Genomic DNA, 27,962 nt, shown 5'->3' on the forward strand with positions numbered 1-27,962 from the left:
TAATTACCACTTTCGTACTGTATAACACATACAGGTCTACGTTTTTACCCGAAGAACATAGTTTCGGAGCAGGTGCAATCGCAGAAATACTCTCAAAAAGGGAGGCCACTCTAAATCATTCTCGTTACGAGTCACGAGTTACCATTGTTTGGGGGTCGGGTTTCTTTGCGATGCTGAGTGAGTAATCACAGCATGTGACATAAAGATTCGGTGTTTCAAGCACGAAGCAATTTAATCAGTTGTGCGGCCCCATTTAAAGGTAACAAATCTGGATCGTGTGCAAGAGGCGCACTTGCCTACACCTACAGGCCTTTGGTAGGAGACACTGGTCACGACCAGACGACAGTCCGTGACCAGGTGACAGTGGCTTCAACTTGTAGATCTAGTTCAAGTTCGTTTTCCGCAAAGTGCACGGTTGACAGACCATTGACAGGGGTAGACTCAACTTTCGCTTCATCCCATCTTCGTCGTGCATTGCTGAAAATGTCGTCCTTCAGAAATTTCTTAGTGGTTGGAGTCATTGTTGTTACATGTTGGACAGTGTCAGGACAGTATGTGGTGGAGATGGCAAGAGATTTTGAAGAAAACATTATCTCATGTAAGTATCCTTTTTATCGTTTCCTTAAAAATATCGGCAAGACTGTAGAATAGGGTTGTGTCTTTCACTTCATTGATCTCGCATATGACGCCCGCCTTATCTTCTTCCTTTTTGACTTTCCTGTATTAACCAAGTGACACAATTTCACAATGTTTAGATAAATTCAAACACCCCCTTTATACGGGAGACAGTGTTTTCTTAGGCTGAACCAGTTCATAAACGTGGTGGATTCGTTGCCCAGGCTGGTTCATAGACAGATTTCATAGATGCCTATAAATACTTGAAATATTAATTTTGATAATCACATGGATTGTGTATAGGAGAGGCCACGGTGACGTCAGTGTTTTGATCACGTGACGCGCCCGAGTACTTCCGGTAGGCAGAAGTTAAACATAAACACGAGAGAACCACACAAGCTGCATACATTTGATCGTTGACTTGTCATGCGTAACAACTCCTCCCGATCTGGTTTTCTTTTTTCGTTTGGTGTGTTGTATAATGAGACAGGTACACAACCTTTATTTTTCTAAAACATTTGTGGAAAGTATCTAATTGACAATATCCAGATTTCATACTTCACTCTGGTCCAATACTGCAAGTCTTCGTTTTTTAAAGCAAGAATGTAATGCAAAAACTCCCAAGTGTTTGTCTCGCATTTCTTTCAAACAATACAAATTTTAAACAAATAATCCCTCACATACTGTTTCTTTGCTGACATATTGTCAATGACATAATCAGGAAAGGTGAGTAATCTGCCTCACCTGCCAGTCATACATGTTACATAAACACCACCCCAAACCTTCCTTGTCAACTATAACAACACATGCATCTAAATGGCATTGAGTGACCATTTTATCACAGCTTTTCCTTCTTATGAAAACAGATAAAGAAGTAGCATTGATCTAAGCTAAATCTTTAAATGGCATTGAGTTACCATTTTATCACAGCTTTTCCTTCTTATGAAAACAGATAAAGAAGTAGCATTGATCTAAGCTAAATCTTTAAATGGCATTGAGTTACCATGTCATCACATTAATTCCTACTTATAAAAAACACATACAAAAGCAGACTTGATCTAGGCTAATCTCACCATCAGGGTGGTTTCAAAACTTTCCAGACACACTTGTAGTAGGCATCAGCAATATATTCTTTATTCCTAACAATTCAATATGTAAGTTAAACAGTCATCTCACAGACATAATTTTCTCGTAGCAGATATCCAGCAAGCACAGAGGTGTTTTGTCATCGACATTGTGGTACTGTGTCGGAAAAACGTGTCCACTTTCCACATATTCATATGCTTTCAGTTACTTGAAGGGTCTCACAGATTCGAGGGTGAACTGACCTGGGGTGTCTATCAGATAGAAATAAAATGTTAAGTACATAATCCGACCATTGTTTGCCTTTCACGCTACACCGGTTCCCATCGTTATCATCAACCATTGTGGCTTTCTGCCTACCCATGTCTGAGTGAGCGTGGTTGTGACGTCACTTCCGTAAACATATGGACATCGCTATACAGTAATGCACCCATTCTCAATAAACCATTGGATTTGCCACACGCATATTGAAATATATGTAGGTCACACAACTGAAATTAAAAGACATTACTTTATGATAGGAATATGAAGGTTTTCAAGTATACAAGAGAGCAAAAATTTAGCATATAAACTCAATTCCTTTATTCAGAAATCCCCATCAGACTTTATCAGTATTAATCAGCAAATTTGGAACGTGTAATGTATGTGACTAACAACCTATCAATCTTAGAAGAAAGTTCTGTTTAACTCATTAAGCCCGAGAGCTACTTCACTGCTAAACACCTGGAACCCTGTGCTGATTGCCTGGCTGGCCTTGGCGAGACTAATTAGGGCTATTCACGACTGATATCCCTGGCAGGTTTCGGAGATTAAAGGAAACTGTCTCGTCATACAAGCAAGTCCTGATTGTTTAATTGCATTGTAAAGGTATATTGAAAGAAAGCAGGAGTGAATACATGTCATATATGTAACATTTTACGTAATTTTATTACACTTTCTCTTGTAGACTTTTGGTTGCGTGTGTATTTTCTTAACGCATGTTTGTATTCTTTATATGTAAGACATACTTAAACAAATTGTCCCTCTCATATCATTGTGTGAGGTTAGATTGTTCAAAACATCTATGTCAATGGCAGTAAAGAAGAATTTACGCACATGTCTAATAATCTTCTATGAAAGAAGCGTTTTCGCTGATACGTTGCTAGTATATACTGAATATTTTAAAGGTCATATGCAACCAAAAAATCAAACATAATTAAAACACATTTATCACTTATTCATGACATATAATATACATTGCTGCTTTTAAAAAAACAAATAAACACAATTATAAGCGTACAATCACGATTCAAAAGTGCAATATTTTGTACTTGGGCTTACTTCCCCGAAGTCCTCGGGAGACCGAACCCAGTCATTGCGGGTGGATATGCACTCAAGTGTAACGACAACTTCCGATTGGCTGTTTCATTTGCTGATATGCTGAGGGCTCATTGTGTGTACAGAAAGATGATCTGTTTGATGGGCATTTTAGAAGTATAGCTAGTCACAAGAAAGTAAGTCACAAGAAAGTAAGATTCTGTATGGATAACAACTTCTTTTTGTGTACTTGATGCGTCGTTTCAGTATGGATTCATATACTATTGTCAAACAAAATCATATACACTAAAAGAAGTCGTTATCCATGAAGAATGTATATAGAGATATTGGGTTTGGAAAATACATGTTTTCTGAATTTGCGCTTGATCCAATAAAAAATCATTTCAGTAGAGATGATAAACTACTGGAATCTGTCATTTGTCCAAGTACAAAGCAGGACTCAAAACTGACAAGAGTTTGCACCAGTTTCCGTCAGATCCAGTCATCCGAAAAAAATGAATGTAGTATGTTTCAAAACCCACAGACATAAAAACGTGTCATGTGTATCATGTGTGCCTAATTACATAATGTGGCAGACATGGGACTCGGGTGCACGAGTCATAAATCAACTTATTTTCTTTATGTCGTATAGTCAGATAGGTATTAAGTTCAAATTGCACATGGTCAATGATTGAAGCTGTGTATTGCATGTTGTCTTTAGCAGACAGGCAGGCAGACATATAGGTGTGAATAAGCTAGACACTGAGCTTTCTCTGTGACAGAGACTGCTTACCACAATCAACAATTTTTTTATGTAACGAGTAGATTATTTACTTATTTGTGTACACAACCAAGATTAGACTACTGCTCACAACCTCAGACGCTGGGCATGCATACTGTTCCAAGCTCTGTGAACCTATTCACTGCGCATGCGTCACGGGTGCAGCACAGCACAGGTGTTGAAACCAGTTTTCCGCCCAGCGCTGGGGGGAATTTAGTGAAACGTTTGAACTCCGATTTCACAGGCTTTTTTTTCATCGCGTTTTTTCCAACTTTATAGGTTGAATTGGCATTTTTTATGATTTGTGTCGGTAAATGCATACCGAAAGGTACAAGAATCTGCAAAGTTGTGTTTTACGTTGCATGTGACCTTTAAGGTAAGTACTAATAAGCTAATGTGTGACTTACATGGAACAGATTCACAGTTTGTCACTTTGGTTCATCTAGATTTAACGCAGAAAATATAAGTTATCACATGAACATACATGTATGCATATTGTATATTGCTATTTCTTGCACATACATAAGACAAAGGGTAATGGGATGGGCGTCATCAATGTTCCCGAATAGGACGTTTTGTATCTCAACTGTTCAATATAGTGGCTGATTTGTTATCTATGACCAATCGTATCATGAGATACCTGTCTCTGAGGAAATGACAAGTGATGGGGCGTGGGCTAAATTTCTGAAGAGCATGTTCGGTCACTAGACAGCTTGGATACAGATTGTCTATTGGTTTGATCGTTGACCAATCGATATGCTGGATTTCGGTTTTATCAACTCTAGCTATCATGAAAAACTTTGTGTGTCGTGAACATACATAATCGTAAGGATGCCTGAAATGTACACGTAGGACTAACAAGCACTTTGAGTTTATTTTTCTTTAAAGTGCTCAAAGCGCTACAATCCGATTACTAGTATTTTTACCCAGGATAACCCAATCCAGCCATTAAGTAGAGATAGTATTTATTTGCATATACATTTTGCGCACACTACTTGTACATCAAACATAATGGCTTGCTGAACATTTCAATATAATGTGCACATTGTTACGAATAAATATCACAATTCAAGTACATGTATTATAGAATTAAAATAAGTTACACGATACTGATTTATTGTGAGGTATACACTTGCAGTTGAATCGCCCCAAATATTTATGAAGATGAGCATACTTGTATTTGTTTTGAAAGCAAACGAATTTCAGAAGATTGACAATGGACTCCACAAAATGAATGAATGAATGATTTAATTTAGAAGAAGGTTTTGTAACCTTGTCACCGTTATTTCAATCAATGTGCAAACATAGTATCTTAGTATTCACTCCCAATGACGAGTAACAAACACTTACCTCCTGTAACAACATCTCATAATTAATCCCCTTTCTCTCAGACACGTGTTCATTTGCCAGTATAAGCCCCTGACACTGCAAGGAATTGTTATCAAAACACATTAATAGTTCTTCTGATTAACACTGAAAGTAACCTCTCTCGTAAGAAAAGCTAATCTTTGATCATTACTGCTAAATTGATTGAAATAATAGGTACAATACGAATTTAAAATTTAAAACCCCCAATACGCGGCTCTCGCTGAATGGGAGGTGCTTTTTATCACCCCCAATACGCGGCTCTCACTGAATAAGAGGTGCTTTTAATAACCCCCAATATGCGGCTCTCGCTGTGAGAAGCTAATTAATTTGCCACACACACGTGTCTCTCGGCCTTAATGAGTTAATTCATTAGTATCAGTACACAGCAGTCTAAGTAAAGTCTCAGTGTATTTCATTACACTCCACCACCAAGTCTAACAAAACCTAGTAGAAGGTCGCATCAGGTAACCTTTGAGCGACCAGTGACCGCCCAATCAAACCGCGAGACCATTAAATAGATTTAAGCAATCAGACAATGGCTACTATATAGGGATCGGAGGTACTTTCAAAATATTCAGGTCACTGACACAGATCTCTCCACAAACGAAAATCTGCATATAACAAAATTATTTGACCTGCAGTATATACTGGGGTTTCTGTTGACATGGTTACAATTAGCTAATATTTCCACAAGATGACATCCTTGAATATTGTCCAAAACACCATTTTCAGCGACTGTTTACTTGCCGTTGTCATCATGGTTGTACGTACGCTGTGTGTATCACCCGTACGAGAGCGTACGCTAAATCACATTTGGAATCGTTCGGGTATGAACCTTTACGAGATAAAAAGTTCAAAAGGTATGTGCGAATGTGCACTTTTGCAATTTGGTAAGCTATGTTCTGATTGGCCTATCTCAAAGGTTACCTGATGCGACCTCCTATAAGGTTTTGGAGTGTGGTGGAGTGTAACGAAATACACTGAGACTAAGTTTACTTTGACTGCAGTACACAGATGAATGTCCAAGACATGACCAGACATGATGACAGACCCGAAAGGTCACATGCAATGTAAAACACAACTTTGCAGATTCTGGTACCTTTCGGCATGCACTTATTGAAACAAATCAGTGCTGGATGAAAAAATGGTTTCAACGGCTGTGCTGTGCTGTGCCTATAACACATGCACAGTGAACAGGTTCGCTTAACTTGAACAGTATGCATGCCCTGAGTATGAGATCATGAACAGTTGCCCAGCGCCTGAGGTTGTGAGCAGTAGTCTAATCTTGGTTTTGTACACAAACAAGTAAATAATCTACTCGTTATATGAAAAAAACTTGTTGATTGTGGTAAGCAGCCTCTGTCACAGAGAAAGCTCAATGTCTGGTTTATTGACACCTATATGTCTGCCAGTCTGCCTGCTAAACACATGCAATACTCAGCTTCAATCATTGACCACATGGAGTTTGAATTTAACACATGTCAAGCTATACGCCATAAACAAAATAAATTGATTTATGACTCGTGCACCCAAGTCCTGTCACTCCCACATTATGTAATTAAACAGGTGTGATACTTGTTCACATGACAAGTTTTTATGCCTGTAGGTTGCAAACAAACTACATCCATTTTTCTCGGATGTCTGGATCTGACGGAAACTGGTACAAACTCTTGTCAGTTTTGAGTCCTGCTTTGTACTTGGACGAATTACAGTTTTCAGCCACACAGTATTTCACCATCTCTACTGAGATGATTTTTGATTGGATTGAACTGAAATTCAGAGAACATGTATTTACAAAATCCTACATCTTTATGGATAACAACTTCTTGTGTATATGATTTTGTTTGACAACGGTGTATGGATGCTTACTGAAACAATACATCAAGATGTTATCCATAAGGAATCTTAGTTTCTTGTGACTCGCCATACGTCTAAAATGCCCATCAAACAGATCATCTTTCTGTACACACAATGAGCCCTCAGCATATCAGCAATTGAACCAGCCAGTCGGATGTCGTCGTTACACTTAAGTGCACCCCCACCCGCTATGACTTGGTTCGGTCTGCCGAGGGTTTCGTTTCGGGGGAAGTAAGCCCAAGTACAAAATATTGCACTTTTGAATAGCAATTTTATGCTTATAATTCGTTTATTTGTTTCTTTACAAGCAGCAATGTGTATTATATGTCATTAATAAGTGATAATTGTGTTTTAGTTATGTTTTATTTTTTGGTTGCACATACCCTGTACATGTCTCATGTCACATAAGACTCTTGTGTGTAATGAACATACTATAGCACATCATGTTGTAGTTCTGGTTCATCTTGTTGAAGGCATCTGATATTAACATTGCCTGGTTGCAAAGTAGTCATTGGAACATTTTGTAGAAAGCGAGAACATGTCCTTGTAAATGCAACCCTGAGGCGGTACAGTAGATGCGTTTCCAGTTTGTTAATAGGGCAATGGACACGAAATCCAAATGATTAGACTGGCACTTTAAAATCATATCCATATTAATAATTGTTCTTACTCCATAAGTATTGTTTGCATTAATGCATATATGAAGTTTGTGGTGTGTTGCATGAAAAATGGAGACACAGTTATGACATGCTCTGCAAAATCCCCAAGACAATCACATCATGGTAGCTTGATGGAAATGTATAGTCACATATTGTGTTTATCATAATACCATTTTATTTAGAATATTTTTATTGCAGAATTCATTAAAGCAGAGCCAATGACTGTTGTCAGTGCGGCCTGGAGACAGTAACGTACATTACAAAATCAGTAATATCCTTCCCTTATGGTTTCGTTGTTTACGTAAAAAAACTGAATGGATACCAGTTATAGTAGACCCAAGTAGTACTGCATTTAATCCAATCATTAGATTCGAGGACATTGCTGTTACAAGTTATATAACTGGAGACATCAATGCTACAGTTTATTGAGAATGAGTGATAAAGAATTTCTTATACTTTGTTTTTAGTGATACAAAAAATGTTCAATGACATATCAGCTGCTTCTGTGTGTTTCTTGAAGTGTTTTGTTAATTACTTTGTCGGTGACCCACCCATCTTATCCTCCTCCTCCACTGCTACTTGTAGACATGACTCTGTAGTGGAATGTTGATCAATTCTCTCGTTGTGAATGTTAAGTAGGAAGTGGCGAGTTGTTTTGATTTTGAAATACAGTGATTATATTGGAGTGTTTTGTTATTAATGTTAATTACTTTGTCGGTGACCCACCCACCCTACCCTTCTTCATAAAACTGCCACTTGTCGCCTAGTCATCATAACTGAATGTTGATGATGCGTACCTAATATACTTTTTTTTATTTCACAAAAGTCATTTTATTATATTAATGGCACTGAAGTTGTCTCATGGGCAGAAGAATTTGTTTGACCTGGCCCACTTTGAGGCATGCTTTTCTTTTTTCAACATCATACTTACCAAACTTATATTTTTTGTTTGACGAAACTCAAACACATCTTGTTTACTTTAAAGTCATAATATCGAATGTCATCACTAATGCTATTGACCTTTCCCCATTTTACCAGCATCTATGAATCCAATGCTCAATCTGCCACTGGTCTTCTATGGCTACTAATCAGTCTGGTCTACAAATTCACTGTTAGCCCTTTATTATCCTTACAGGAGTGATACCCCTTCACCGCCTCTTCCAGGTTAGCTCACAAATATCACTGTGTTGTTTCTGATATATTTGTAAATATAAGTAAGATGACTATACAGACATATCTTGTACCCAGAGATTTATCTTGTAGCCCTCAGGGAAGCCACCCTATAATCGATATTAAGAACATGTTTCTATTTAGATTACAATATTAAATTTAGAAAGTTGCAGTGAATTAATGCAACGTTCTCCAAACACTGACAACACCGCACGTGACAGTTTTCAATGAACAGAGCAATCGTTTACATTCCATATATGGCAAGTGTTTCTGTTTGGACACTTTTTGCCTCAAACTCAAACTTTCAATTATTGATTTAGGTAAGTCATAAGGGAAAATAAGCATGATAAGGCTTTTATTGCATCAATAGGAAGTTAGTTAGGTTAGTGCATATTTCCCCAATGTGTAAAATATAGGCCAAAATATTGTTGAAAATGTGTGACATTGTGTCTTTAAGAAATGAGGGTCCAAATGACCCATTAAAAGTTGAAGGTTCTCTATCCCAATCCCTGAGGGTCCTAGCCAACCGTAAGATTTGAAAAGAGAGACTTTGATGGCAACCATTTTAAAATTGTTGTAAGATTTATATAAAGGTTTTGACAGTCAGGGCACGTGGCATCAGTGAAACATGGAATGGTCAGTGAGCCTGCAGTGAAAAGTTGCCATAACTTTGTGTAGTAATTCACTTTCAGTTTGAATGGAAAAGGCAAGGGCTACATTCTTTTCAAATTCCCTCAGTATATGTATGCCCTGGCATCGTGCTGTCCCAACCAACCTGACTTCAGTACAGCATGTACAGTGTGACCTCTTTTGGGCATGTTGTCTGACCTCAGGGTGTGAGGCAGTGAGGGTTCTAACTTTCAAACCAAGAGGTCATGTTGGCCACAGTTATCATGCTAACACGTCAGGGAATGAATGATTAAGGATTTAGTCGCTTTTACGAATATTCCAGCAATATTATGGCAGGGATATCATCTTATTTTTCAGCACCCCAAGAACAGCAGAGAACAGCGTCCTCACTTCCAGGCCTTAACAAGTCCTTCGCCTTTGCCTCCTACTTCTCCAGTCACATGGTTCTACAGAAGGCACCCAAGAGAGCCACCATCTGGGGTTATGCCGACAACATTGGTGAGAGAATCATCATCAAAGTCAGCGAGAGAGGGACATACTCAACCAAGGTGTACCTTGACCCGCTCTACAATTATGGCGTGTGGAAACTAAAACTCCCTGCAGAGTCAAGTGCCGGACCCTTCACAATCACAGCCATATCCAGCGAGAAGACTATCACACTGACAGACGTGATGTTTGGAGATGTTTGGGTGTGCTCAGGGCAGTCCAACATGCAGTTTACTATGATCCAGGTGTGTGTGACAGTAAGGGAAAATAAACATGGTAACTGTACATCAGTCCTCATGTACATGTTGATCTCAAATCTCAGCAATGAAAGTTTACAAAGTAGTTCAACATGAAGTCAGCTTTTTACAAAGTAGTTCAACATGAAGTCAGCTTTTTACAAAGTAGTTCAACATGAAGTCAGCTTTTTACAAAGTAGTTCAACATGAAGTCAGCTTTTTACAAAGTAGTTCAACATGAAGTCAGCTTTTTACAAAGTAGTTCAACATGAAGTCAGCTTTTTACAAAGTAGTTCAACATGAAGTCAGCTTTTTACAAAGTAGTTCAACATGAAGTCAGCTTTTTACAAAGTAGTTCAACATGAAGTCAGCATTTAACAGATAAAGTGATCTACTTTATGGATGATTAATGGAAGATGTTTCCTTTGGAGGTCAAAATGTTAAATATAGAGTAAAACCTTGAGTGTCAGTGATATGTATCTCTTTTCTGAAGACATGTTTTCACTCATCAGAAGGGCAGAAGATGTGACGTTCGGTTCCAGTGGATTCAGTGGGTTTCGAACCATCCTTTTTCAAAATGACCTCCAACCATATTGAGCAGATTTTTTTTACCCCCACCTCACCATGTAATTCAGCTGATTTTTCTTTATCCTGAACCCTCTATACAAATGATAGTGGAACACTGGCAATCCCCTGATCCCCTGTGTAAAATCACACCCACCTATGAGTAGTCTTCTTTTATAATTTGACGCCATTTTTGGTCACATGACTGGCCATGCTTGTTATCCTCTCTTCCATTGCCCTACTGAAAGGTTGTGGAGGTACCTGGAGCCCCTACATGGCATATATCGTTTTTTGTTTCAATCCTTAAGCTAAATTTTTGCTGTGTACAGTTTTCAGTCTGCATATGTTATGATTGTGTCTTAAACGTTTTGGTGAAATTACATGTTTTTTACGTTGCTGGCCATGTATTTCATGTGTACTTGTGTTTCATTCAGTGAAGTACTGACTGTCTACGGCTGACCTGCATTTATTATGTCCTTTATGCACTACTGTTTGTTCTTCCAGTTCTTGCTGTAAACTTCATGAGAATTTATTTGAAACAGAATTTAATGGTATTTATCTGCTGTTTATGGACGTGCACAGGACAAGGTGAGAAGGTACTCTCAAGTCATGTCTGGTGATTGCAGTGTTGCACTAGTAACCATGTATTAGCTGCCTGTGTTCGTACTTCCAGTGAATCGTCAAGCGTATCATGGAGGCAGTTCTCTGGTTTAGTGAAGGTGTCATCTAAACCTAAGAAGAGGGTGGTCAAAATAATAACAGAGATCTACTTTGTCACACCTCGTTGAAGCCGCATTCATTCTCCACTTTGAGAACTTACAAGGAGGAAATTGTACTGCCAGCAGAAGTGGACATATTGGATGAACCTCTAATACTACTACCTTAGGTTACAATGATCAGCAAGATATGACAGCAGGTCTACAACTATGACAGCGGGATCAGCACATCACTCTACAGAGGACCCTCTATCTCCACAGACATCTGGTACCAGAGATGCTAACTACAACACCTCTTTGCAGACACTTAGAAGAGCAGAAGAGACCTCATCGTTCTCAAACTGGTCATCAATGCTTCAGCAGTTTCTGCATACTCTGCAGAAATTCGAAATGGGTCTGTTTATGAAGCAATTTACAGAACAGATGATGACCTTGATGGGAGCACCTCTTCACACAGGAGAGAGCTGCCCAGAAGACTGTCGACCAGGGCTGAGGAATGGAAGTCATGCAAGCACTCTCAGATGAAGAGGGTGGTATGTATAAACGCTCATGTTCACGAAGATCATCTCCTTCAGAAGAATCTGGAAGAAGAAGCCTGACAGGCCATTTGCTGAGCTGTAGCAGTCCATGAAGGAGCATCCATGAACCTACAGCACTCCAGCAGGAGATATTCACTGCACGTAAGTCATTCTCCAGGATACTGCAGTTTGAGATACGGATCTTCTTCTCTGTTGCACACAGATGCACATCTTATAAAGTGGACGCTGAGAAGATGGCGCAGCTGGACACTACTGCTAGACATACTTTCTTTGGTTTGGCGCACATGATGTGCTCATCTCAAGATTCAAGACTCCCACTACCGAGGATGATAAGATGATCTTGTCTGCTCTACTTTCTCAAAAGAAGGATCAGCACTTCATCTCCGAGCATCTGGCATCTACATCAACAGGACTAACCTGGAGTGAGAGATTCACCAAGCTGCTACTTAGAGCCCCTTGGTCGGCACATCACTTTTCGATGGAGGGATTGAAGAAGTCACCAGAAATGTTATGAGTCAAGAGAGGTCATGATGATCAAGTTGATCGATACTTTGGCAAATGTTACTCGACAGACATCTCAGCACTACTTGAATGAATCCAAGTTCTCCCTAGTCCAGAAAGCAAGGGAAAACAAATACTTTAGCTCCAGAGGAGGAAAAGGATCTTTTTGTCACTCATCTGGGATCAGCAGGACTACCTTTGAAAGAGGCTGTCCCTTCAGAGGTGCCAGAGGCGGGTAGCACTGAAGATCAGGTTGGGAGAGACTAGAATCTCCCACCCTGTTCCTGTACAACCGTTAACAGTAGTACTGGGAAAATTAAGAAATTCTGTAGGACGACTAAGTCTCACAGATACTGCAGACAGGATACTAGATACAGCTGAAAGCTACACCACTACTGACAAGCGACCCTGTTGTCTTCAGTTACACAGACCGTCAAGTGGAGAAACTAGACGACACTGTAAAATTGAGTCAGTCAAAGAGATGTATCCAAACCATCTCATGCCCTTCTTTTACTCCCCAATCTTCCTAATGCTGAAGAACAATTCCAGGAGAAATTCATCCTCTTTTACAAGATGAGAACATTTAACAAGGATTATCTACTCAAACCTGAAAGATTCAAGATGATCCACCTTCAACAACTCCGACATCTGGTTCGTCAGGCAGATTATCTAGACAGCACAAATCTTCAAGATGCTTACCTAGTAACTACTGCTGATGTTCATGTTTCCAGTGAATCGCCAAGTGGGTCAGCATAAATCTTGAGGATGCTTACCTACACATCCCAATACATTTAGAATCAAGGAAACATCTGTGTTTCCTTTTCAATGGTCATCACATCCAGTGAAATGTCCTACCATTTGGAATATCGTCGATCCCCTGGTTGTTTGCTCGAGTGACCAAACCCATCGTTATTTCCCTGCATCGTCAAGGGCTACACTGTGCCTTTTACTTGGACGATGGGATTCAAGTTCATCAAGGAGCCAGTCCACTCAGACTGCAACTGGATTTCACCATCAGACTACTCGCACAATTAGGATGGCTACAAACTTGGCAAAGTGTTCACGGTGCATTTACCCAAGCTCAGGATATGACCTACAGGGGCAGACTACAGTTACGCTTATTACAGTTGTTCCTGAATGCGGACAGCTTAGATATGAGAGCCCGAAGTCAAAATTTTACGTTTTATCGTGGACTGTTTGTGGAGGAACTTATATGACAGTCCGGCCAACGCTCTCAGCATATCATGGGAATGACTAGACGCTTATGTCGTCTTTGAAAGGCTCAATGCTGTCAACTTACCTGGCCACTCTCAGCACAGTTATCACCATGAAAACAAGCATAAAGCTGACCAAAGTGCCAGAACTACCAGCTCTTCTATGGTCATTCAAGTTACGAGATCAACAAAAGAAATTTAAGGCATCACCTTAGGATCTTAACGTTGTTTTACAACATCTCACCAGTGATGCATGAGCCTTTAGAATGAACATCCTCTGAATTATTAACACAAAAGTGTTTTTTTTTTATTCACTTAGCAACAGCACCTCAGATGTCATAAAAACCTCTCCTCAGACACCCCCTCCAACCTCTGGAATGGAATGGTTTTCCCTCTCCTCAATATGACCATATATGGAGCTATATGGTATCAAGGCAAGTACCGATCATGTGTACAGTGCGATTCCAAAGGCTGGTGAATGGGAACTTGCTGAACATGCTAAGTGCTAAGTTCTGGTATTTGGATGAACATGATTTGACACACGAAATTGTGATATCCTAGCATTATGTACAGTTCATGGTCCAGAGGATAATCAGGACTTATCCTTGTGTCTTGCTACATGTAAGTCTCCTGAATCTGCTACGTGCCATCCATATCAGTGATATCTCTGTCATCAGTCTCGATGCCAAATTCGAGTTTTTAGATTTCATCCTTTAGGGCAATTTCTCAACGCCAATAGTGTTCCTCAATTTCCATCATTTGTCTGCAACAGTCTGACCTTTCCTTCTGGTCAGAAGACGACAATTGTTCTTCGCAATACCTCTGCACAGAGGCCATTTTGAAATCTAAATTCTAGGACCCAATCCAATATTTCAAATTAGCCCAAATTAATTCTGTGGCATTGAAATTGGTGTGAATCGGAGAACAGTATGCCCGTGAGTTTTCAGAATTTCATCGACATGATATATGGGGCCATGCGAACATCATTTAATAAGTGTAAGCTATTCAGCCTTCAACATTGAATGTGTAGAAGGTATATCATGCCTTGGAAGTCACAATTGATTTTATCTTTCTGACTTGCACTTGGAGTTATGTTTATTTGTTTGCTTGGAAGGGGGCATTGTCAATTTTAAATACTGAGTTTTGGGACAGATTAGGAATAAGTTTTTCTTGCAACCACATAGAGAAATTGTTAAAATTAATTTTTTCATGGTAATCACCACTCTTTAGTTTGGCTCTAAGTGTCGAAGAAGCCTTTGGAATGAACCCCTCATATGTACCAGCAGGAACACATTGTTTCTGTACACCCAGTTAGTGTTGGTATTGTCTTGATTACTGTGTGGCAGCGTTGAATATACTGGTGAATCATATTCAGTTTTCCCGTCAGTACGAGTAAGCACTCTCCCTGGGCTTGTGAACTTACCGGTACCCATCATGGGAAGGCATGATATCCTCATTTATTTTGTGCAAGGTACTGACAGATACACCAGTAGCATCACTGGCTTTTTTTCAGTGCACTTTGTGTACACATGAACTGAATGACATTGTAAGCAACCTGACATGTTTGTGAATGAATGATGTGACCCCATTTACCCAGTTTAGAGTGTGATAAGATTAGTTTCAAATACCTGCAGAGTTTAATACTCTTAAAATAGTCCACTTTAAAAGATACTGCTCAAGCAGAAACATGAGGCTTCTGAATCATTGTGTAGAAAATGATTACTGCAAGGATCACAACAGGATTCTACCACAAACGTATCTTTAGTGCACCTTATTCTAGTGTTGGTTGGACAGTATATAGGGAGGCTACTTGTAGCTGAGTGTGATTTTACATCCTCTTTAATGAAGGGAACTTCAAGGGATTTCAAGTGCTCCACCATCACTTGCATAGAGGGAGGAGACAAGGATGACAAGCATGAGTCAGGAAAGTATAAAATATCAATGTTATTCAGAAAATTGCATTCTTTAAATAGTTGTGTTTCATGTTTTATCACTCTATCAGGACTTCACATGTACTGTTGTCTTGATTCAGGGCTTCAATGCAAGTGAGGAACTGGCCGACGCTGACAACTACCCCAACATCCGGTTGTTCACTGTCGCCGATGTCGCAGCTTCCTTCCCCGTGCCTGACCTCCATGGCATCTGGGAACAGTGGGCTGTCGCTAGCAAAAGTTGGTACAAATGATTCTTATTTTCTTCTCTTTATGGCCATTTGTCAGTTAGTCAGTAGATTTAGCTATAGGTGTTCTGAGTGTGTTTAGTTTTATGCATTCTCTTCCCACAGCTGTTACTTGTCACATCTTCCTACGTAACCTCTGTTCTAATACGAGCCTTTCATGGTGCGAATATTCAAGGCTCGTGATTGGAGGCAATCAGATTTAGTAGTGCAATCAGCGACCTTGTTTCAAAAGTAATCGTTCGAAAGATCTCGGTAATTTCCGGATGCATCCTGAAAACTAGAACCTCTTCTCGAGCGCTATACTCAAATGCTTCTTCTAGACAGAACATGTTATTTTTGTTTCTCCACATTGCTTGCATTTGTCAGGTTGAATCTAAGTCAATGTAGCACGTGTTCTGATTGGAAAAAGGGAGATAAATCTGCTGCCATATTTTGCCTCTAGGTGATTTTATGAGAACCACGAAATGTGGCTGTATTAGAACACATGTTCGTAGGAAGATATGACAAGTAACCTCTGTGGGAAGAGAATGAGTTTTATGTTGCTTTCAGCAACATCGCGGCAGGGGACATGAGAAATGGGGTTCACACATTGTACCAGTGTGGGTAATCAGCCTCAGGCCTTCAGCATGACAAGCAAACGCTTTGATAACTAAGCTGCCCCACTGCCTGTTATAGACACATATAGGGCACATGAGATGTATGTTTAGTTGTTCTAGAACTTGTTTCCTATATATCCAGCTGACCAATAGTGCACAATTGTCATATAGGTATACAGTCGTCCCTCGCAATAACGCGCTTCGGTTAAACTGCGGGGTAATCTGTGGCTCCCAAAAGTTCATGTCTCATACACATTGCATAATGAGAGCAGAGCAATGACCTAGTAATATATCTCCGCGTGTTCTCCATATCTAATTGAGGTCGTAAATTAATCCTTTATTGTTAAATAAACATCTACCTCACGTAGCTGTTGCTGGATTATCTGTTGTCTGAGTAAATTAATGAGATCAGCCCTTTGAACTGTCAAAACTAATTTGAACATCAAACATGACGCGTGTTGTCATCGGAGTAACAACATGGCGGATGCGCACTCAGTGTCAACTGGAGTGTAATGCGGACAATAACCGTGCAAAATGTCAACCTAAATTGAACACTTGACTTTCTGCATTGTTAAATGCAGGACTGTGAACCTGTAAAGACATGTAAATATACAAAAGTACACATACTTTGATCAATATTAATATTTTTATCATGCCATCAAATGATAACGTAGTGTTCGTTAAAGTTCATTTCATGTTTTCTCTTCAATCTTGTCACACCGTGGACATTCTCCGCATTTTAAAGCGATTATCCAATCAGTGCCTTTTTTTATGTAAACAAAATGATACAATATCTTTGATTGGCTAAACTGCTCGCATGCCACTGCCTCTCCATGTGTTCGAGAAGGTGAGTTGACATAGGTGTCTAAAAAGAAGGAAGTCACTGCTCACTTCTAACTCACATATATTTTAAATGTGGCACCAGTTTGACAGTGCCAGGTAAAACTACTGACCATATCATACCACATTAGCAGATTTGCATGTTAAAGATCGGTCTTACCGAAAGAAAACACAGAAACGCTTTTGTAAGTTTTATTTTCTCCGTCACATGCTTGTTTCATAACCATTCACAGATGCACATACTGCTCGTTTTGTATATACACACGCACACGTGTACCAAATGCAATGTATATATACGCTGTTGTTGCTGGGTCTTTCACTCGACCTATATTCATGTGAGCAATAACGCGGGTGTCTAATAACGCGGGGGGTGTCCAGGGACCCCGAGACCTGTGTTATTGCAAGGGACGACTGTAGTATAATGATCCCAGAAGTAATATCATAATTTCTTGTGACCGTATTGAGTCAAATCTTCACTGACGTGCTTTAATATATAAACTCCTCTATCTGAAAACAGAATCCGTTGGTGGCAAGCCGTGGAAGTACTTCTCTGCTGTGTGCTGGCTGTTTGGTAAAACCCTGTACAAGAAGCTAGGCTACCCCATCGGCCTGATCGACACGACTTGGGGAGGGACGCCAGTGGAGGCATGGTCATCTACAGATGCTTTGGCCAAGTGTGGACTGGACAAGGAAACATACAAGTTAGTCTTATCGTCTTTCCTTCTTATAATAAGCATGAGTCAGAATGAATATAAAATGTCAATATTAATCAGAAAATTATATATTTTCCTTGGTCAAGGAAGGTTGTGTAGGGATTAGGGCATGTTCAACTGTTGATGTTTTAAAATCTTGCTCAGATAATTAAGAAATACAGCTCGTTCTACCACCATGTATAGTGTAATAAAGGACACTTTTGCCCTGAACTATTATAGTTAAAGCACAAGGACGCTTGCCTCATTTCTACTACCAACGAAAGTTTAGATCAGTACATTCAGAGGAAGCTGACAAGACAAGCGATATTCCACGACTGAATCGTGGGAATGTAAACATTGCCAACGTTACCGTGTCTCTGTAAGATTTTGAGTCGAACTCTGAGATATTTTATCTGTCGGAAAACATAAACGTAATGTTTCCACAGTGATGTTAGCTGTGTGGTGCAACTGCAAACCAAGAAACGGGTTGCGATGAAGCAGTTTTCTGTGGAAGGCTGTATGAGGCGATGGCAGCTGACATCCATTGTGATGTCAGTTACATTATGACATAATGCAAAACTGTTCGATTACAAGGGGGCAGCCTGGAATGGCGCAGTGACGTCAACACATTGTGACATAATGCAAAAAGTGCACATTATCGTCTGATAAAGTATTGTTGCCGCCTTTGATCTTTCGCTGAAGCATCTTAGAATTACTTACTGATCTTATCATTAAAAGAGCTGAGGACCTTCCCTGGCTAAATAGGGAAGTTGATCCTGAAGATCCATTGGGTGGACCAGGCACCCCCACCAACCTCTGGAATGGAATGGTTTTCCCTCTCCTCAATATGACCATATATGGAGCTATATGGTATCAAGGCAAGTACCGGTCACATGTACGATGTGATTTCAAAGGCTGGTGAATGGGAACCTCCTGATTATGCTGAGTGTTGTGTGTGTCTCTGATCCTAGCACCTGACATTTTCCATACGCATCTACATACCTATTTATGAAGTGATTTTTACAGGTTTTGGTTGATCTAACTTTTTGTAAAATGTCCAGATTTTGAGACCATCAGTTGTTTGAATGTGCAGCTTTTATCATTATATTCAGATGATTCAGAAATAAGTATCCCCAAGACTTCCTCTGTATAATCTTAAACATTTTATACTGTCTGTTGAAACTTTTATTTTGGATGCATTCTTGCTAACGCTCACTAAAAATATTTCTTTGTATTTGTTTCCGAAGTGCAACCAATTTGGGAGAACAAACACATACTAAATACAATTCTTCATACCCCCCAGCTATTAAGTGTTTTCGTGACCTTCATTTTCAGATCTTTTTTAATCCATAGAAAAAATCTAACCTACAGGTGAGGCCAATGAGGTTAAAAATGTTCACAAGTACAACTGTACGTTCCCCAGCATGATAGATGACTGGAGACAGAAGTTCCACAACGCATCCGAGGGAGAAACTGATCCTGTGTTTCCTTTTGGCTTTGTTCAGGTACACATGCACTCATATATAATAGAACTAAAGAGTATAAAAGAATATGTTTTTCCAATGCAGTTTTACACAGTAATGTTTTCTTGAAGACTTTGATCTCTAAGTCGCTTGTCAGACATTTGAACCTACACACACTACCAGCATCACAACTGGTCTATCAGGAGAACTGTGTTTTCCATTTTCAACAGTACTTTCTAAGTGTATTAGTGTATAATATATTGGTACACCAATCAATCCAATAATCGTTTTGTTGATCATCTGACAATCAAACTTCAATAATCGATCTCATCGTTTCCTGTCTTTATAAATACAAAGACAATAGGTGTTCATGCAAATAACTGCAAGTAGGCTCGCGATTGCTGCTATAGCACAGGAAGTCAAATCTATCTATAACTTGCAGAGTGAGCGGGCGTTTTCTTCTTGTACAGGTAGTGGCTTGCAGCGTAATAACAGTTTTAGTGTGGATACATATATTATTTAGATCCATGTTTACTTATATCTTTGAGTATGCAAGCATTGATTAAGGTTTCGTAAATGTAATATTTTATGAAAACGTGGTTGTAAACACAGCGAATACTCCTAAAATTATATCAAGTGATTGACTTGTCAGACTGTCAAAAAAATGCCTACTTTCCCACATGGTTTTGCTTCGAGAAAACCTCTTGTGTTTGCAAAAGGCTCAGTTCTCCTTGATTTCACAAACAAGGTTGGAAATGCATAGCTTTATTAATATTTGTCACATCTACTTAAATGAATAGTCATTCTGAATGACAAAGTTCAACATTTGTCTATTTTCACACACAAATTATTGACGTACATATCATTTAGCTATAAAACTAGTGATCTGGTATACAGTCACATGATCTCGTGCCATATGACATATCTTTATTACAAGTGATTGTATAGAAATTGTCTCATCAGCTGCGTGGTGTTGTGTTCATAAATCCATACTTGTAGTCGATCATTTGTCGATAATTGATTGACAGAAGACATCAATAATTGATTATGGTTTTAGAGGTCGATTCCCAACACTAGTATACAATGAGGTAATTACATTATTTGGTTGTAGTTGGCTGCCTACAGACCTGACAGTATTGACCCGGGGTTCCCAGAGATCCGGTGGCACCAGACAGCTGACTACGGCTATGTGCCCAACCCCAGGATGAAGAATGTCTTCATGTCTGTTGCCATGGATCTTCCCGACTTTGCTTCTCCATATGGAAGGTGAGCACAACCAAGGTGGGATTGGTTAGGTGAAGTCAGGTTAAGTTACGTTTGTTTTAGTGCCCCAGGATAGAGGATCACCGTGAACTAATGGCATGACATATAGCCAGTATGTCATCTTTTGAAAATGAAGCATGCAACTGAAATTTTAGGAGTAACCTGCACTGCAATTACAATCATTTGTTACAGCCTGCCGGCTGTATGTCTTTTGCATACTTCTGATCATAATGGCTCAGAGAAACTAACAGGCCTTGACAAAGAACGTTTTCCTTTCAACAGCCATAGACAGTTGTATAAACAATTAAGGTGACTCCTCTGTACCCGAATATGTAACACAGGTATCCTTTTCACAGGTACATGGTACCAAGGATCTTCATGGTGATTGAGTGACCTCTGTAAGGTTGAAATCTATTTATATATTATGGATGCCAGAATGATTATGGGTTTTGGTGACAATATGAACCAGAGGGATCAGGCATTCTACTGGTAGGTTTAAGTGAACTTCAATGAAACCTTCTGTATGAATGTCTGTTTATCAGGCCCTGTATCAATTTATGAAGCTGATTTCTGGTGATATACTGCTGGAATATTGCTAAAAGCATTGCAAAACCATGCTCAGTCAGGCAGTTTTAAAATAGACCCCCAAGTGTTCATATGATACGAGGGTTGGCTGAAAAGTTCTCAGCCTGAGTGTTTTTTCCCCACCAGGTAGAGACAGGTGTTTGCCACCAATGAGGACAATCATTTAGTGAATCATAGACACAAGAACTACAAACGTACTAATAGTTTTATCTCAACTACAGCTCTTTTGGTAAACCTACCCTCTGAAATCATCAGAAATGGACAAAACTGAATACAGGGCAGTCATCAAGTACTTGCAAAAGAAAGGGATGTCCCCAACACAGATACATGCTGACATGGTCTCCACTCTAGGGGATGATGCTCCTTCATTTTCCACAGTAAAGAAGTGGGCTGCAGAATTTAAGCGTGGCAGACAAAGCCTTGATGATGACCCATGCTCAGGAAGGCCTTCAACAGCAACCACTCCAGAAAACATCATGCGAGTGCTCGATATGTTGATGGATGATTGCTAGTGTAGTGGGCATCTCTCATGAGAGGGTTGAGCATATTATCACCAACGAATTAGGAATGACTAAAGTTTCTGCAAGATGGGTGCCAAAGCTCTTGACAGCAGAACAGAAACGTGTCAGGTTCCAGACGTCCCTTGACAATTTGCGTCGTTTTGAAGCAGATCCCGATGATTTTGTGGCACGATTTGTAACCATGGATGAGACCTGGATACATCACTTTCAACCAGAAACAAAACTACAGTCAAAACAGTGGAAGCATCCTGATTCACCAGCTCCGAAGAAAGCCAAGTCTGTTCCTTCAGCTGGAAAGGTGATGGCATCAGTCTTTTGGGATTCCAGGGGTATTCTGCTCATTGATTATCTTGAAAAAGGTCAAACTATCAACGGCAGATACTATGCTGATCTACTGAACCAGTTGCGAGAAGCAATCAAAGCCAAACGACGAGGGATGATCGCTAAAGGTGTCCTCTTCCACCAAGACAATGCGCCTGTTCACAAATCGGTGGTGGCCATGTCAACAATCCGCGATTGTGGCTTTGAACTCATTGACCATCCTCTTTATTCACCTGATTTGGCTCCTTCTGACTTCCACCTGTTCCCCAAAATGAAAAAGGAACTCGCCGGTCGCCATTTTGCAAGTAATGATGACGTCATTTCCGCTGTGACTGATTTTTTTAGGGTAGCTGAAGAAGATTTCTTCCTGACCGGGATTCGGGCCTTGCAGCATCGCTGGCAAAAGTGTGTGAACTTGGAAAGGGACTATGTAGAAAAATAAATTACAAACGTGGACTTTGTAACTTTTTTTCACAATGAGGCTTAGAACTTTTAAGCCAACCCTCGCATGTTTTTATGATGTTGGAGGCAAGATATGTTCAAGCACTTAATTGAGGCTGAGGCTGATGGCCAAAAACAAAGGTGGTGTCTGACATTGAAGGCATCCTGCACTACAGATGTGTTTTCTGAAGTCACTTGCCAGAACCAGAATTATTATAGAGGTTGTTTAGGACACAGGACTTTCAGGTTCCTGATTTAAGTACTGTAAATGTTTCCATGGAGTATCTCTGACATATGTGTCAGTGTGGGTCATCTTTGTTTCAGCATCCACCCCCGAGACAAGCAGGATGTTGTGGCCAGGCTGGCTGTCAGTGGGATGAGTGTTGCTTACAACCAGCAAGAAGAGGTAACCCAGGGACCTTTACCTGCACACATACAAGAAGGCACAACAAACCTCACCCTGATGTACACAGAGAAGATCAAGTACAACAACCTGGTTGGATTTGAGGTAAGTACCTAGCTCTGCCTCAAACAATCACACTATGACTGTTAAAATATGTGAGTTTGGACAGTTGTAACATTGTCATAACATTGTGAAACAGGACCAAGGATATTTGTAATATTATCCAGTTTTAGAGGCCACTAAATGGCATACTTATTTTCTATGAATCAGTGTAATTCTGAGTGCAGTGCTCCCCGCAAAAAGCCAAAGATAAAACACTATCCTGATGAAGTATACTCTCCCAAAAAAGAAAGTGTGCATGGTAAAAAATAACACTAGAAAATTATGTATATATCATTTTATTTCATGGAAATTTCATTAAATCACAGATCAATCAATTTGTGATCAACACGAGAAATTACATTACGCTGCGAGGAATGCTCTTGGTGCCATGGAGAGTCAAAGACAATAGGGGTCAAAAACACAAAAGTCACACACTCAATATGTGGTATAACCTCTGTCTGCATCGACTGCTGCTGTGCATCTACGCCTCATGGAAGCGAACAGGTTAGCATGGAAGTGTTGTGGAATGTTGTTCCATATTCTGATAAGCTGTCTTTGGAGTTCCACACGGGTTGACGGTGCATGGGGAAGCCGGAGTAGCTGACGTTTCATTTCGTCCCATACATGCTCAATGGGTGAGATATATGGCGAATTTACGGGCCACTCAACTGGGAAGAACATCCACTTGTTGTTGCTGCAGATACTGTTGAACAACACAAGCTGCGTGGGGTCGGGCGGTGTCCTGCTGTGGACTGACGCTGGGGCTGTGACGTTGCAGAAATAGGACAACAGCAGGTGCAAGCACTTCATCACGATATCTGGTTGCATTGAGGTTGCCATCAATAATGACCAGCTCAGTTCTGTTACAGGCAGTGATGCCACCCCACACCATTAGAGACCCACCCCCATAACAGTGTCGCTTCACGACACATGCATCTGCATAGCGTTTGTTTCGATGTCTGTATACTCTCAGGTAGCCATCTGATGATGAAAGATGGAAACAACATTCATCTGTGAATAAAACATGTCGTTACCAGTGTAAGGGAAGCCTGAGATGTTGTCTACACCACTGCACACGAACACGACGATGACGTAACGTCAAAATCTGACGAATTGCAGGTCTTCGAGGACGTAAGCTGTATTCTCTCACCCGGTTGATTACTGTATTAGGATGTATCAGTCTCAGGTTAGGTATGTTCCGGGCTGTTGTCGTTGCCTTTGGTGTCGGTTCCGGAGATGGGTGACACAGATATACCGATCTTGTACAGGGGTGGTAATTCGAGATCTTCTGGAGCGGGGTCGGTCTCAAACGTCAGCATGTTATGCATGTCGATGGACTAGCCTGTCTACAGTGTTACAGTGGCAGTTGAAATGCTGTCCAACCTCTCTGTGTGTTCTGTCAGCTCTAATCGAACCCAGGGCAAGGAGATGTTGATTTATTGTCAATCTTGGCATGCCAACGTGAAGCCGTTTTAACAGCAGCGCAAGTGTCAATTTGATGATAGGAAGGCCTTACTTTTGTGTTTAAATATGCAACGTTTCTCTCTACTGTATGAATATGCAGATACTATACGTGTAAAACATGCCTTTTCACAAGCGTGCAGCACTTCATTTGACGTTAATGCAATTTTAACGGGGAAAGCCGTTTTCTAGTTGAATATAACTTATTCATGAACAGGTTAACACTGTTTACACTTACTTGTTTAGGGGCTTGATCAATTTCTTCAATGCACACTTTCTTTTTTGGGCAAGTATAGTTTTGCAAGTAAAGAAACTATTTTGTCTAACTATCATAACCTGTGAATATGGATAATGCCCCATAGAATATATTTAGAAAGTAAGTGCATGTCATGTGCAAAGTTAATTAACACCTAACTCCACTACATATTTTTTTGTTAATTATCCACTGTCATGCGTTTAACTCAAAGCAGGGGATATAGTATAAGGCTCCTTTGATGCATACATAGGAATTGGATTTGTTGACCATGACCTTGGTTTTGTGACCTTGACCTTCATTTCAAGGTCACAAGATATCACAAGGACTGTTCACTGGATTTCCTTCATATTCAACACCAAACTTTATCTAGGAAAGGTGCAGGGCCCAGTTGATTTGGATGACCTTCATTTCATTTCACGGTCATGGTGACACTTTGAAGATTTTAGCATGTTAAGCAGTATGTGTAGGTTTTCAGCAAGATATCTTAAGGACTGTTCATTGAACTTCATATTTGACATCAAGCTTCATCTAGGGAAGGCACAGGACCCTGTCAATTTTGTTGACCTTCACTTAAATTTCAAAGTCATGATGACACATTGATGATTTCAGCATGTTAAGCTGTATGTGAAGATTGTCAGGAAGATATCTTAGGAACAGTTCATTGGATTTTCCTCCCTGAATGTTTTTCAAAAAGCAATTTATTACTATTTTTGCATATTTCGTACACTATGACATTCATGTCAAGGTCAATCCCATCTGAAAATATTTGTATGTTTGAACAACTACAGAACTCAAGATATCAAGAGAGGTTTACTGGTCATGTTTTTGTTGGCATTTAACTTATCTTAAAGTACAACCTTCTCTTTCATTCCTTTTGAAGTTTGATAAGATAATTTGCAGTGGAGGATTTGTCACCTTAGTGACAATGCTTGATTTCATAGATGCAAACAAAATTGCTAACACTCCCTGGTACCCCCTACCTCCCCAGACCAAAGTGGTTTTGACACCAACCCTACTCCTAAAATCTTAAAATCATTCTCAACACCACTAGCCAGAAATTTTGAGTAGTCCCTAAGAAGCAAAAGTAAAGTCAGCTTGATCTGGGACACACAGGATGGCTCCTGGTGTTCTGTTTGTACTGTGTGTATGATGCTTGATGTTACTTTCTGTTCTTATTAATTTCAGGTTCTGTGCACTGTAAACCACTCCAGCATTACATTCTGGACCCCCACCCCCATCTTGTCTGCCCTCCCCTCTAGCATCACACTGTACTCCCTGGTGTGTGGGGAGGGGCAGACTATCCTGGGGCTCCGATACAGCTGGAGGGAGTCCCCCTGTGCCTTCAAGACCTGCACGGTGTACTCAGCTGACAACCCTCTCCTCCCTGGACCTCCCTTCCTGGTGTACCACAAGATGACCGGAGTGGCCGGGACAGTTCATGTCATAGACTGGAACACTCCAACGACCATTCGCAATTAAAGAATTATGAAGACAGACAAACAGATAGACGCACAAATTTGGTGAATTGCACAGTGGGTGATATGTAGTTTACAGTGTACTGTGGGTATCTTGTATAAAGGTGTAAATGTACCTTGGGTATCTTGTATAATGTATTTTGTGTCATGAATAAATAGGGCATACGCATATGCAGTGAATCTTTATAAGTGAGAGTACGGAATTGGAGTATAAGATGTGTATATAGAAAAAAAAAGATGAATATTTTTGCTATATTTCTTATTTTAGTTTGTGTACTGGTATTAACATTTCACTTGAGCTTATAATGCACAATGGTTCAAGCTAGCGAAACCCTGTTTTCTGTTGTCAGTTCTTTTTTATGTTTGCTCCTCTCTTCAAGATGTCCAAATATGTTGAGTGTTTTGTTGTTTGGTTGGCTTGTTGTTGAATGCTGCACTCTGCAATATTACAGCTGTGTGAAGACGGTCTGTCAATAAACAAATCTGGAATAGACAATCTGGTGATCAACAGCATGTGTATTGATCTACAAAAGGCAGTTTGATATCCCAGTCATTCATCTTGCAGAATGGCTAGGTTTGTTTCCCAGTAGATATATGGGGTGTTAGTCACATTTTTGATGTGATGTTTTCTTGAATGTTGTCTACAACTAATATATAATCTCAGGTTTTTTGTAAGGATTTTCACATTCCAGAAAAATATTTTCTTATTGATGTTTACATATTATTACATATTGTTTAAAAATATGTGTGTGTTCCTTTAAATGGTACTGACAGCTGGATGCATTTTGTCTTATTGTTGTGTACTATTGTGCAGAACTTTGTCTCATTTGTGACATATTACAGACATGGGTGTCACTCAAATTTCTCTGATCACAACAAAGACAACATTTTAGTCATGATGCCCACCACACTTCTTTTTTTGTTGTATCCTACCTCATTACTAGGCATAAAGAACAGCTTGTTTGCATAGTGAGACTAACATACACCTAATACAGGTTGCAAGGACTTCACCAAGTTGCACCCCCAAGACAGATTTTTGTAGCAAAGCAGAATTGAAAACTAGCTGTTTTCAGATACCATTTTACATTTAGAGTTGTTTTCATTTACTTTAGAGTTCATTTTTCAAAAGTCTTTTCTGTGGGTTTAACTGCTCTTTTGGGAGCAGAAATTTGATATTAAAAAAAACCAAACAAAACAAGACAACCCCGAAATATTGAGCACAAATTGAAATTCTTTTGACATGTTTTACCCCTTGCAACATTGTGCGTGTTACGTTTGTTGTGTGTTGGTTGTACACATGTGAATATAGGTTATCTGGTAATAGACACTAGTGCCTTTAGTTGAATTTTCTCCATGTGATCACACACCAACACAGTGCTTTCCCTGTTACAGGTGTCTGTTGAGGGTGTTTTAGTGATGTGTATGATGGAAACTATTACACTGTTACCCTTACAATAGTTGTGAAATTATATATTTTACTCTTTGTTGTACTCTGTTCTCTTGAACGTAATGTTTATCAAAAAATGTGAACTTTAACATAGCCAGACAATAAAAGATGTAAGATTAATGTCTCAAAAGTTATGTGTGTGTGTGTTATTCGAACATTGTGAAATCATCAGCGCCACTTACTGGAAAATCATGATGAAATC

General features: G+C 39.7%; 1 protein-coding gene across 1 annotated transcript; it reads left to right on the forward strand.

The window, feature by feature from the left end:
- The first annotated feature begins 74 nt into the window (after positions 1-74).
- Positions 75-27,890, forward strand: LOC137287175 (sialate O-acetylesterase-like). The gene is made up of 9 exons (XM_067819345.1): positions 75-598; positions 9,817-10,190; positions 15,748-15,886; positions 17,848-18,031; positions 18,761-18,900; positions 19,394-19,527; positions 20,597-20,751; positions 22,941-23,124; positions 26,024-27,890. Exons 1-9 carry the CDS (start codon positions 484-486, stop codon positions 26,315-26,317), a joined length of 1,719 nt encoding a protein of 572 aa, XP_067675446.1. The 5' UTR covers positions 75-483; the 3' UTR covers positions 26,318-27,890.
- The last annotated feature ends 72 nt before the right edge of the window (positions 27,891-27,962 follow it).

This window comes from Haliotis asinina, chromosome 6, assembly GCF_037392515.1.
Source record: "Haliotis asinina isolate JCU_RB_2024 chromosome 6, JCU_Hal_asi_v2, whole genome shotgun sequence".
NCBI classification, from domain to species: Eukaryota; Metazoa; Mollusca; class Gastropoda; order Lepetellida; family Haliotidae; genus Haliotis; species Haliotis asinina.